A 13,130-nucleotide genomic window follows, 5' to 3' on the forward strand; every position below is an offset into this window, starting at 1 on the left:
TACTGCAAAAGAGTTATTTGCTGATCTTTCTGATGGCAGTGTTGAAAACTGCATGATTTATATCAGCACTAAAAAAATCCAGTTGATGCTGTCATTTTGGTTTTCATTTAATTTTATAAGAGAAATGAACAGAATTCTCATCAAGTCTTTCCTTTCTAACTCTTCTATTTTAAGTCTTTTCTTTTCAGGGGTTCGTTTTCTAACTCTCCTGCTTATCTGATTCTTAGGTTTTGAACTTGGCTTCGCTATGGCAAGTCCGAATGCCCTGGTGTGCTGGGAGGCCCAGTTTGGTGACTTCCACAACACGGCGCAGTGTATAATAGACCAGTTCATCAGCTCAGGGCAGGCTAAGTGGGTTCGTCACAATGGGATTGTTCTGCTCTTGCCACATGGCATGGAAGGAATGGTAAGGGCCTCTGACTGATGGTTTCACGCTGATGGCCAACTGAACTTCACCACACCCTCAATTTCCCACCTCAAAGCAAGAGCAGGAGGGGAAGAAATAATGATTAAAAAAAAAAAAAAAAAGCTAATGGTTTGATATAAGGATAATTTAATTGAAGGAAGAAGAAAAATAAGCAGAGCCATGTAGAAAGAAAGCACTTATTCTCTACCTCGCATTAGCATGCGATGTTTGGTCACGTCTTTGGAACCAGGGCCTCAGTGATTGAGAGGACAGCTGTTTTTATAACGAGAGCCCCTTCCCCAGTGTTTTTTGGCTGAGTGTGATGTCATATGATATGGAATGTTCCCTGTTTTTTTTTTGTTTGGATCTGCTGCCCTGGTCATTTCACCTCCTCTCTTCTTGTCCACCCCCAACCTCCTGGCTTTAAGGGGTTTGGAGAGAGTTTTGGTGCAGTGCCAGCACTAGCCAGCAGTAGCAGCCAAAATACTTCTATCATGTTATCAGTGCTGTTTTAACCGCAGGTACAGAGCACAGTGCTGTATGGGCTACTGTGAGGAAAATTAAGTCCATCTGTAAAATCCGTCAGCATTGTGGGGATCCTGTGGTGATATCAAGGTGGAGCAGGAGAAGATGGTACTTATATGTTGGACTGCTTCATTGCTACAAAGATTAATTTGGATAGATGGATCAGTGAGAACTAGAGAAAATGGAAAAATATTTGAGTACTTAGCATGGTGTTCTGTGTTGTGGTGTGTACCACTTTTTCCATGTTATACAGCACATTTAATGTGTTAATGGATAACAGCAAGTGAATACAAAGAACAATTCTATGACTTTGCTGTGCATTCTTTCTCTTACTGTAAGAAAATACTTCTCCTTAAAAAGCTGGGTTCTCCATGTACAGTAAAAAAAAAATTGTCTAACAGTAGTTTTATTTTGCATGCAGCATGTCTCTGTAAACTGTACTAAATTCACTTGTAATGAAATGATGAGAAATTCTAAAGCTTCTTCAAAAATCACTGACATTAAGTAACTTTGATAAGAAATTATCCATTTTCTGGAAAGGAAAATGTTTCTGAGAGCAGTTGACTTTCTTCTTTGGTGGCTAGCAGTAGGAAATTTACTGTGTCTTAGAGGGAAAGAGCATAGGCTCTGTGTATAATGTACATGAAATCCTTATCAGTGGTAGACTTGTTTTTCAAATGTTTAAAATTATTTTTAAGTATAATACATGAGAGACTAGGATAACTTGCTCCTTTTCAGATATATAGACATTTGTGAATCGGTGCCTGTATATTTCTAGTTTTCTGCTAAGAAAAGCATCATATGCTGCAGCAGCAGTCTCTGTCAGTAAACATGCTCCAGATCCTTTCACTACAAACTACTCAATTTTCATTCTCACAAACAATTTAGTTTTATTTTCATTCAATTATAATCCTGTCCTGAAATGCTGATTTGCATTCATATCCTGTGTATGGCTTTTCATTCCCATTTGTGTGTATGAAATGAAAGACCTAGAGCATTTCACAAGAGATTTGATAAATACATTTCTTTTTTTCTTTTTTTAAATGAATCAGGAGGGACAGCCTGAATGTGCCCTCAGCAGGAAGTACGGGCCTGTGCAGAGAAGCACTCAGCTGAGAGGAGTTGGTTCTCTGCTACTTACAGTAATTAGTCTTTCTGTTCTCACAGCCACTTGGCAGCTAAGACTTTCCCAGCACTTCTGAAACGTGCTTATTTTGCTGCTGGTGTCAGGTGTTCTTAGAATATTTAAAAATGCCACCAGGCTGTTGAAATCTGCTGCCTTCTCAGAGGAGCTTTCCATTACAGGAGTGTTATTCTCTCTAACTACAGTGTTGGGGACAGAATGATTTGGGGAAGGGTTCGTAATGGGATATGGATCCCTTCACCTCTAGGTCATGCATGCAGAGGCAAGTTGGCTGTGATTGAAAGACTGCTGTCAAATGGCTCCTTTGGGGCTCATCTGAAAGTAGCTAATGGATTCAGTATAGGTCTCACCAGAGAGGTGGTCACAATAGAAATAAACCCTACTCCATCCCACGTAGCTGTCACTGATAATCTGACTGGCAGTGTCAGCAGAGAAATCAAAGATGGATGTGAAGATTGAGGCTCTGCATTGAGGTTGTTGCTGGGGCAACGTGTGTGTGGGTATGTTAGGGAAGCCTCCCGTGTCACTCCTCTGATTGTTTTTTAGTAACTTCTCAGCTTCCAGCATTCTCCATTCAGTTTAGTTGTGAAGCAGTGTTTTTGTACATGTTAAGACTGTACTCAGTATAGGATTTTATAGTTTTACAGCAAATAGACAAGTAAAGCAATGGTACAGCAATATTAGACTGTTACTCTGTATCATTATTTCTGCTTCTTATTTCATAAGCCCTAACATGCGTTATTGAGCATCTCTAAAGTGGAGACAGACTTCAACAGTACTTGTGTGGGGTACAGTTCATGGCTGTTGGTGTTGTTCATACGTTTCCAGGGAAGAAGCTGTTTCTTTCCTTTGAATTCTGTTAGTGCACAGAGTGAACCCTGTGCTTGAAAGCAGAGGGAATCATGTGTTGAATCAAAGTAAACTACTGGCTGTCATAGTAGTGATTTTGAAGAGCATTCATTCATATTTTGACTCAGGAAGTTATGATAACAGACAAAGACACGCAAAGAAAAAAGCATGATTAGCTTAGAGCCATGGAGAGAATTGAGAGGTGTAATAGATTGTTTTCAGGTTAAAATACATGGAGACTCTCCAAAATGAAGGTCTGTCCTAACAGTTACTGTTTGGTAACTGAACAAGCAAAGACTGCCAGCATTAGGGGTAAACAAAAAAGCACACTGCATTCTCCTCCTCACAGCTTTCTCTCATCCATTACAAATGAGGATGTAAGAGGGGAGATAACATTCTGTTACACTTCTTTTTCCTGATATTGTCCATGATCACTGTGCACTTTTTGCTAGTAAAAAATGGATCTAGCAATATTTGTATGTTTAAAAAAAAAAATTACCTTCGGTACTTCTAGTGGGAAAGCAGATGTGAGCATACAGTACTTTGACAGAATAAATACCTCTTGAGCCAGTAATTAATCACAGACTAATTTGGCAGGCAGTGCTTACATGCATTTTGATCCGTTTTAGCTGAAGCATTTGTTAAGGCTATCTTGTCCTGTACTGATCACTTAACAATGCTGAGAGAGAGATCCTGAGACTATATTGGTTGCTAACATAGCAAAGACTGTCAGCAGTTAACTTTGCATACAGGTGTGATTTGCCACCCAAAAAATGAGAAGCACTGCAGCTATGCTGAAGCACAGTGTTTCTACTCCATATTTACCTCCTGCTCATTTTTGCCCAGCGTTAGCAAAGTTTTTTTTTTTTTTATGTCCAAGTGGACCTACTGTACTTTCATAGTTAAAAGTGTTGGAAATCCATTGAAACCTAGCCTTCTCGTATGAAAGTGTTCTATGGGAAACAAAGACTTGCAGTAATTCAGTGTGTCTTTCCTCTCCTCGCTGCTGCTACCAATGATTTGGGGGTATATGTGCAGCCTGGTGCAGAGCTGCAAGGGTGAATGGAAGTACTTAAACAGCGAGTGGCCTAAACTGATGTCTGACTGCTGATTTGGCTTTTTAACATTGTTTTGAATGATGTGATTACCAGGGTCCAGAGCATTCATCAGCCAGGCCTGAAAGGTTTCTGCAGATGAGCAATGACGATTCTGATGCTTATCCAGTAAGTAGATTTGTCAAAAGCCCTGTTCTTTTCGCTGCTCTTCACTTTTCAGAGATTTATTTTGACCCAGGTTGTGTTGGCTTCATCATTAGAAAAATCATTTTATTGCCACAGAAGAATAAAAATGTGAGTTTTTTTTTTTTTTTTGTCTGAATAATCCTTTTTTTGGCTAGGAAGTGGGATAAGATTTAGCTGCAAGAGTTAATGTAACATTAACTTGATCCCAGTAAAAATAATGGGAGTGTGCAGTCTAGGCTGTTTCATTTCAAAGATGAGATCATATACAATTAATCTCTGGCAGCATGATCTCTTTATGGCTGTTCCTCAGGGCCAGTGATTCTGCCTGTATATATTGCTGTGCATACTGCAAATAAGTGTCTCTAGCAAATTTCTAAAGGAGGCCATGTGAAACTACTTGTGGCTTTTTGCACTGGAGCTAAATTGTACTGCCGGGAGCATGAAAGTAGGGCCAGCTTCTAAATTTAATTCAGCTCAGACTTCATAGTTTGATCATTCATTTCTACAGATAAAGTACATAACTCCACGGGCTACTGGGCATTCACTTCCCTCTGTGGGTTTTATAAGAAGCACCGTTAAAAATTAATTGAAAAGCTCATAAATTGAAAAATCAATGTATGCATTTCAGTTTTGGCCCTGATTTTGTTACCTTTGGAGTAAGGATAATTCCAAAGCAGTGTTCCTTTTCATGTAAAGGTGTTTTTTGCCAGTGTACTGGCAGAATAAAGAAAGACCTGTTTGACTCAGTACGTCTAAGGACAAATTTAATTGCACATAATAAGGAAGTTGTAAATATTATCAGAGGAGCTAAATAACAATTTGTAACATGAACTAGGACATTGTGTTAGGTGCTGTATCAGTCTATATTGAGATTATTATACCTGCATAAATACTTACCTGTATCCATATATGCATTTGTATATAAAACATATATGTGTAAAATAAATACAAAATATGAAATTTATGTACTGAGATGAAGACAGGACACCTACCAAAAAAAAAGGGAGAGGGTTAACTATACTCTCAAAAATTGAATTACTGTTCTAAATCTTTCAGAGAGGTTCTATTTTGTGCCTTAGACCTACTGAAGTCCTAGTTCTCCTCACCCTTCCTTCCTGGACTTCCCAGCTTGCTGAAATTAAAGGAAATGTTTTGCCTTTCTTCCTAGAACAATATAAAAGTAAATAAAAACAGAAGAGTGTTTCGTAGGGATGCTTCCCAAGCTAATAGTATAATCTCAGCAGAGCTCTGCTACTGGAGTTTTCTAAGACAGGGAGTTGGTGAGAATCAGAAATAGAAAGATGACTTTTAAGCTTTTTTTTTCCCCTGATCTTTTTTAGATGTTTTTCTAATGGCTTTAATATCTCTCTCAGGAGTTCAGCAAACAGTTTGAAGTTTCCCAGCTGTATGAATGCAACTGGATTGTGGTGAATTGTTCAACTCCAGCCAACTACTTTCATGTCCTCAGAAGACAGATCTTGCTGCCATTCAGAAAGCCGGTAGAGTTACTCTAATGGACTTCATTACTCTAGCTGTATTAACTGTTGAGTAAAGAAGGGATCTTTGTTTGCATATGCTGTACTGCTGAAAGGAAAACAAAAGGTGAAAAGCTTTACCTGCACGCAGGTGTTCAGTTTGGAGTGAAACTTAACTCTCACTAGAAGTCTAAAACTGTATTTTCAGCTTGGCTTCTTTATGACTGTGCAGTCCATCAGATGGGTTTGTCAAGACACTGTGTGGCTAACAAGTTGCATGGCTACAACCTGCATGTCTACTTGCTTGTGCTCCAAAAACCTGTGTCTATTTGTGTAAGCACTGACTGCCATCTTTAAAAAGGCTTTTTTTGTTTGGAGTCATAATGCTCTCTCCACTCCAGTGCCAGACCCTTTCCCTCTGCTCTTTTAGAGGTGTTCTTCTCTACTATTATGGAGAATTCACAAGTGCAAATTTGTCCATGCTTACACTGGGATAACCATATAGTGTAAGGCATTGCTGTTTGTGTCACTGCGTTGCTGTGACTGCAGTAGTGGCTAATGGATCAGCAAGTGGAAACTTGAAAGCTTCAGCTTGGATTTGCCCAGAATACATCTTCTCAGCTGGTCTCACATGGAAATACTGACCAAAGTGCTCTATCACTCTGAGATTTTTAACCTTTGTAGATGTTGCTTATAGCTAAAATTGGATAGAATTGCAATTATTTCTTCCTTTCGAGGCCAGTTACCATGAATCCTTTTAGAGGCTAACTGATTTCAGGCATGGCTGCTAAAACACAGATTTTTGGAGAAAACTCCATTAACTTTTGAAGCCATTTGGGCATCTATAAAACTTGAAGACTAAGTTACAGCTATGGTATATATCACGTGTTTGTAGCTTGTGATTTGATTTTATTCTTAAAGAGAGTCATAAAGCAGTGGTTTTTGAGAATCCATATAGAGAGTGAATTACCCAAATCTTTGGAATAATTATTAAATTAATAATAATTATTAAACTCCATAGGGTTTCAAAACAGGAGAAAAAACACAAAAATTAGTTTGCTATTCTTATTAATTTGATTTCAGTTTGTCTTTTCAGTTTATGTCTTTTGTATGAACACTGATAAGAATATTGCAAATAAAAATGTAGACAAAGCTGCTCCTTAGTGCTGGAAGTTGTTTTTTTGTTTTGCAGTTAATCATTTTGACACCCAAGTCACTGCTGAGGCATCCAGAAGCTAAATCCAGTTTTGATGAAATGGTCTCTGGTAAGTGATGTTAAAATATTATGAACAAATAATCATCTATACAAAGTTACATGTCAGATTGAAAACATGAAGAAGAGAATCTGTTCTGGGGAGCTTGCCTTTTCCTTTGGCTTAATTTCTGTGGAGCTGATTTAACAAGCTCTAGCCTAGACTTTGGCCGAAATGTATGCATTCGGATGCAGGATGCAGATGTTTAACATGTTATCTAGTAACCAGGCATTAGTTTTGCAATCCCTTCTCTATAGAGATATTCTTCTTAGTAGATAGGCTATTAGATCTTTCTGTTCTTTTTCCCTAAATTTGAAAGTTTGGATTGTCCTAATTTCTGTCCCCCCAGACAAGGAAGGAATAGGCTGTAATCACAGCGTGCCCATTTGAACCAAGAACCAAGGTTCTATTTCTTTCTGCTGCAGTCAGTTCTGGGGCTGAGTTGTCAAACCAGAGATCTACACTAAGTTCGTTGCTACAGTGAGTTCAGAGCTATACACTACTACCTGAAACTACTGTTGGCAGCACCAAGAGATAAGGTGTTTACTACAGATGTGACATCAAAAAATGAAGGAATAGGTCTTGCCATGCGCTGGCTAGAATATATTAGAGTGGCATGAAGAAAGCATAGTAAATGATGAAAAATAATTGCTCATAGTGAGTGCTTAGGTGTGGTGGTCTGTTTCAGATTCTAGCTGGTGTCTTGATTGCTGTCAGAAAAAAATAACTGCTCAGGTTTTTCAAAGCATGCTGTAGCGCATAAACATATGGAAATGTTGCAGTATCTCCTTTTTGTAAGTGAATAAAGTTTGCTTTTCAAGCAAATAAATTTGTGAGTTTCAATTACTGCTCAAATATTTTTTTGAGTGAGTCAAATCAGAAATCTTGTGAGCATTGTGATTTGTCTCTGCTTAATGAGAGCCCCTGCTACTTCAGGGATAGGAGGATAACCTTTGATAGTTGCCAAAATTCACAGTTAGTATCCAGTTCTGACTACTTTCATGTTCTTACTGTCTTGTTGACAGCAAGAAGTATTGCTGACTCTCAGCTCACTTTTTGCTTTGTTTTTGACTGAAAGCTGAGACAGCTGGCCCAGTCAAGCACAGATTCAGTGTTTTTTCATGATGAATTCTGCTGTTCAGTGAGACAGGCTAGTTCTGACATAAATCAGTTCCTTTTTTCATGTTTGCATTGCTGCTTTTCTCCTCCCAAGATAAATGGTTCTTCAAGTAGTAGCTTATTTTCCTAGTAAGTGGGTGTGCTTATTCAGCCTGGGAGGTCGTGTTGCTGTCTGCTACCTTGCAGCTGGTTAATGTGGGAATAATTTTAATCAATCATAGCAAAGACCAAAGAAAAGGAATTTCTAGACTCTCTAGTTCGCCTTTGTGCCACTGTAGGATTACTGCCTTTCATACCTTCCAGTTTCATATATCCCAAGCAAACTGTTCTCCTGGGAGAGGATACCATAGAGGAGCAGGCACCTAGCAGTCATGTTTACATCTGAAATTGCTTTTTATCACTTACGCATATGGATCAATACTATGCTCATCCTTCCTTCAGCTAATGCTGGTTTAGCTCTCAGAGGTTTAAATCGCATAAATATGTGCTGGTAATGTGCATGTGTCTAAATACTTCTGCAGTTACCGTATTTAGTTGCACTGTGTAAGGTGAGGGGCTAAGCACCACCTTCTGCCAGTGGGGTGGGGGAGAAAAATGGAAAAAAGAAAACCATGAAGTTGAAATAAAAAATACTTACTAAGACAAAAAAGGAAAAATACCAGTTAGGATAGTTACGTATATGTTTGTAGCTTACTCTGTAAGTAATGCCTCCCATTTATTTATGTGGAAACTACAACAGTTACCAAGAGCACAATAACACTATTTGATGGAGCAAATTCCCATCTGCAAGGCATTATTTTCAACATAGTCACCACCATTGTCTATGTGTTTTTGTCAGCTATGAACAAAAGCCTGCATGCTGCACTTGTAGATGTCTGCACCAGTGTAGGTAACTCAGTTTCATGGCTGCTGTGACAGCACTGTTACTCAGAAAATGTTGCCCATGCAGTCTGCCTTTCATCGGTCCAAACACATGGATGTCAGAAGGTGACAAATCTGGACTACGTGAATCTGGACGCACAGCTGGGTGTGGTAAGGACAAGATTGGCAACTGGGTCATGGCTTTATGGAGTTACAAGCTTCTCTCTTCCTCTGGTCTGACTCTAGATTTGAGCCTTCAGCTTCGTCAGTGTCACAGTGTTGCAGGCAGAGTTGATGGTTTGCCTAAGTTCCAGGAAGTCCAGAGGGATCACTCCATTCCTATCCCAGAAAACAGTGCTCATGACTGTACCTCCTGAGGGCTGCATCTTTAACTTTTTCTTCTTCAGGGGGGAATTCACTTGTCACCAGTCCATGGAGTGTTGTTTTGACTGCTGCTCATAGTGGTGATACCGCATCTTATCATCAGTAATGATGTGAACCAAGAAACAGTCACCTTCATCCTCGTGTTCATTCCAATAGATCCTGAAAAACTTCCACATTGTGCAAGCTCTGTACACAATTCCTTGGTCATAGGCTACTGATTTGCACAGATGAGGTGACTGAAATGCTCTTCATTTCATGGTGTGACAGCTATGTATGGCTGTCCAGAACACAGCTTGTCTTATGCACTGCTGTTGCCACTGCTGACATGCATGACCCATCCTTCATTGGTCTCATATTCACTTTTTGGCCTCTGAAATATTCAGTAAACATCAATGAATGTCAATGAGTGACAACTTTTTTCTGTGTGGAGGAATTCAATTCCACAAATTTGCTTCATATACGCTTCTATACCAGATGCTGTTTGTCAGACTGCCTCTCTGCTGCCACCTGTCCCACAGCAGCAAAATGTAGCAATATTGGTGGAAAGGTTCAACCTCTATTTCTGTACCGCTCCAATTTACCTCTCAGTGTTGGAGGCCAACATAAGAAAATAGGAGGCATTACTTTCAGAGCAGCCCTTGTGTACAAAACAAGTGACACACCATGCAGTTGCTCCCTGCTCACTGACCAGTGCCCAGCCAGTCTCCAAGCAGTGGTTCCCCCAGCCATCTTCTCAGTGTGATAGTTCTGCACAGTGTTGTATGATCTGGGTTATCCCTGTGTCTGTGTAGGTCAGCTGACCTGATTCTGTCCCCTCTCAGCTCCTTGTGCTCCCTTACTCCCTCGCTGGCAGGATGATATGAGAAGCTGAAAAGCTGAAATGTCTTTGGCTCTTTACAGCACTGCTTTGCAACAACTAAAATATTTGTGTGTTACCAGCATTGTTTTTCTCCTAAAGCCAAAGCACAGCATTGTCGCAAATGCTATGAGGAAAATCAACACCATGCCAGCTGAAACCAGGACAGTCAGCTGTCCAATCAACTTAAAGCTGTAAAGCACAACACAAAGCTAAAATACAGTTCTCTGTCAATATATTTCTCCATCTTGTGAGAGGATGAGCTAACTATTCGTGGTCTTTCAACTTTTCAAACTGAAATTTGCTTTAGCAGAATTGTCAGTCTGAAAAGACAGAGAGGTAGCAGAGCCCCATGACCATTGTAATCTGTCAGTTGCTTGGTGAAGTTACATTTTCTGTGCTGCTTTATTCCAGTGTCATTTCCACTGAGAGAGCTTTTCTAATTATTGCTATAATTAGGTACCACTTTTCAACGTGTGATTCCTGAGAATGGACTGGCAGCTCAAGCACCACATGAGGTCAAGCGAGTGATTTTCTGTACAGGAAAAGTGTACTATGATCTTGTGAAAGAGAGAAAGAATCAAGACTTGGAGAAGCAAGTAGCTATAACCAGACTTGAGCAGGTGAGCTCCCTGATCCTTCCAAAGACAGATGCTGGGGATACTTTTAGCAAGGGCTTGCTGTGCCAGAGTTACCTCTGGTACTAAATAGTTCATTACAATAGTTGGTTATAATACGTGAGAGATGAAAAGTTTTACTACCAGAGGCTAAAGCCTTATAAGAGAAAGTTTTGCCAATTATGAATCTCTCTTCCCAGATCTCACCATTCCCATTTGACCTGCTCAAAGAAGAACTTGACAAGTATCCAGATGCAGATCTAGTTTGGTGTCAGGAGGAGCACAAAAACAGTGGATATTACGATTACGTCAAACCTCGTTTCCGCACTATTGTGAACCACACTCGACCTATTTGGTATGAGACTTTTAACAGTTGCTCCATCTCCTGGTCCAGTTTGTTGGCAGGCTTTTGACTTGAGGATTTTATTTATGCAGAAGGCAGAGTCTATCCATAAATCAGAAAACTGTGAGTTTGGGTTCTCAGTTGAAGGAGGAAGAGTCTAGACGACTATTTCTCAAATACATAACAAGCATCTCAATCCTCTCTGTAGTTCTGAAACAAAATCAGTAGCATCTAGCTCTGTTTATTGCTTCTTTGCACAGTGTTTAACTCTTCTGGCTTTTTTTGTTTTGTCTATGAATGTGTCTTTTTTAATAAAAGTTTCCATTTACATTTTAGGCTCTTGGAGAAAATAGTAGTTGTAAGAACTACATTCATTCAGTTAGCTTTGCATTTACTGTAGGTGATTGTCTCAAATCTGCACGTGCAGCTGTTGAAGGAGCATTTCATTGCCTGGAGCAAGCTATCTAATTATGAGAGTGTAGCTGTCTGTAGTGGGTGGGATGGGGAGAAGACGCAGTGAAGGAGAAAGAGGTGGGAGCTGGCTGGAAGGTACAACTGATGGTACAAATTAGATTTGATTATATTTTTATCTAAGAAAGATTGATAATAATTTGTTCAAATCTGCTGAGTTGACTTAATAAATGCATTTAGCAGCATGCTCCCATACTCGTTAGTGTCAAAATAATCTCTCTTCTTACCTCATTTGACTGCCCAATTCTTTTTGTCACAAAGGTATGTTGGCCGAGAGCCTGCTGCTGCAGCTGCCACAGGCAACAAGAACACACATCTGGTGTCGCTCAGAAGGTTCCTGGATACAGCTTTCAACCTGGAGGCCTTTGAGGGAAAGACATTCTAACTGCAGAACACTGTCTCATCTCTATCTACAACTGTCTCAAATTTCAGCAGCCAAGGGAAGAATTAATAGGAGAAATGCTGGAAATTGTGTAAGGATCCAGCAGCTAACTTCATTACTCTGCACTTTTCTCCCAGTTTGTAAGAAAAAAAAAAAAAAACAACAAAAAAGCAACTTCCACCATTTTGTGTCACTTTTCTATTTAGATTGGGAGATCTTTGGGACAAGGAGAATCTAGTTTAGAAAGGCTCTGATCTCAGACTGTAGACATTTTCAAATTGCTCTAAGTTGAGAGGGCATGGACAGCATGATGTCATTGTGCACATCCCCAAAAAAGAGGAAAGTGAGTTTAAGAAGCCATTAAAAAAACAAGATGCATCATTTGACAGCGATTGACAGTTGTTTCTAGGCATATTGGAGAGGAATAACAAAACCAAAAAGGAAAGTTGCTGTTGTGACACTGATGGATTACTTAGGTACAGAAACTTACTGGGTGTGGATATTGGAAAGAGATGGTAAACTGCCATGACAAGGCTCAAAATAGTCAGGATTACAAAGTCAGTTAACTATGGGTGATTACAGAAGTGGTGTGTATTATTTGGATGTAAAATAGAGGCACCGCAATGGAGCTGACCACAGCTATCAGAGCAGTGGCATATCAACAGGTAGAGTTGAGCAGCAAAGTGGTGGATAAATGAATTGAGAGTAAGAGATGATAGTACCAATTATGTCCATTCCTTTGGATGCCTGATTTGATGCTGTATGGTATGTAGGAAACTGGGGAGGTCCTATGAACATCCTCATTGGCTTCTTTCTCTCATCATAGTACAAGGATTTGCCACTCTTGACCTGGTAGCACCTGTAAAAAGGCTGTGAGAAATGTGCATCTGTCAGCAAGTACTGGGTTCTCTGCTTTGTCCAGTTTGAATCACTCCCTCAAATTTCCTTGTTAATTCAACTCTGAAATGTCAGAAATGTCCCAATAAATTGGGAACCAATTTATTCACCCATTTTTACATCGAGGAAGGTGGGCAAGCAACATTTCCTAATTGACCAAAAGCACGTGCTGTATTTTTATCTGAAATTGTAACTGATTTTGTTGATCCTTGTGCTTACCTGTTGGTTAGGCTATCAATTGCCGTTTACTTTCAGTATGGGCTTAAAGGGGAACTTCCTCTAAGGGCTGACCCTGTCAGGCAGCTGA

At 39.7% G+C, this 13,130-nt stretch overlaps 1 protein-coding gene across 6 annotated transcripts in view; it reads left to right on the plus strand.

Moving 5' to 3' along the window:
* The window catches only part of OGDHL (oxoglutarate dehydrogenase L), a 52,961-nt gene extending 40,069 nt beyond the window's left edge, over window positions 1–12,892 (plus strand). For all 6 annotated transcript variants that reach the window (XM_052677789.1, XM_052677787.1, XM_052677791.1 and 3 more), the window contains exons 17-23: window positions 228–406; window positions 4,076–4,147; window positions 5,539–5,664; window positions 6,833–6,905; window positions 10,573–10,736; window positions 10,931–11,085; window positions 11,806–12,892. In XM_052677789.1, coding sequence (XP_052533749.1) covers window positions 228–406; window positions 4,076–4,147; window positions 5,539–5,664; window positions 6,833–6,905; window positions 10,573–10,736; window positions 10,931–11,085; window positions 11,806–11,929 — 893 coding nt within the window. In that variant the 3' untranslated portion in view covers window positions 11,930–12,892. The remainder of the gene's footprint in view (window positions 1–227; window positions 407–4,075; window positions 4,148–5,538; window positions 5,665–6,832; window positions 6,906–10,572; window positions 10,737–10,930; window positions 11,086–11,805) is intronic.
* Window positions 12,893–13,130: the final 238 nt, after the last annotated feature.

This window comes from Tympanuchus pallidicinctus, unplaced genomic scaffold (genome assembly GCF_026119805.1).
Source record: "Tympanuchus pallidicinctus isolate F22 unplaced genomic scaffold, pur_lepc_1.0 scaffold16, whole genome shotgun sequence".
Taxonomy (NCBI): Eukaryota; Metazoa; Chordata; class Aves; order Galliformes; family Phasianidae; genus Tympanuchus; species Tympanuchus pallidicinctus.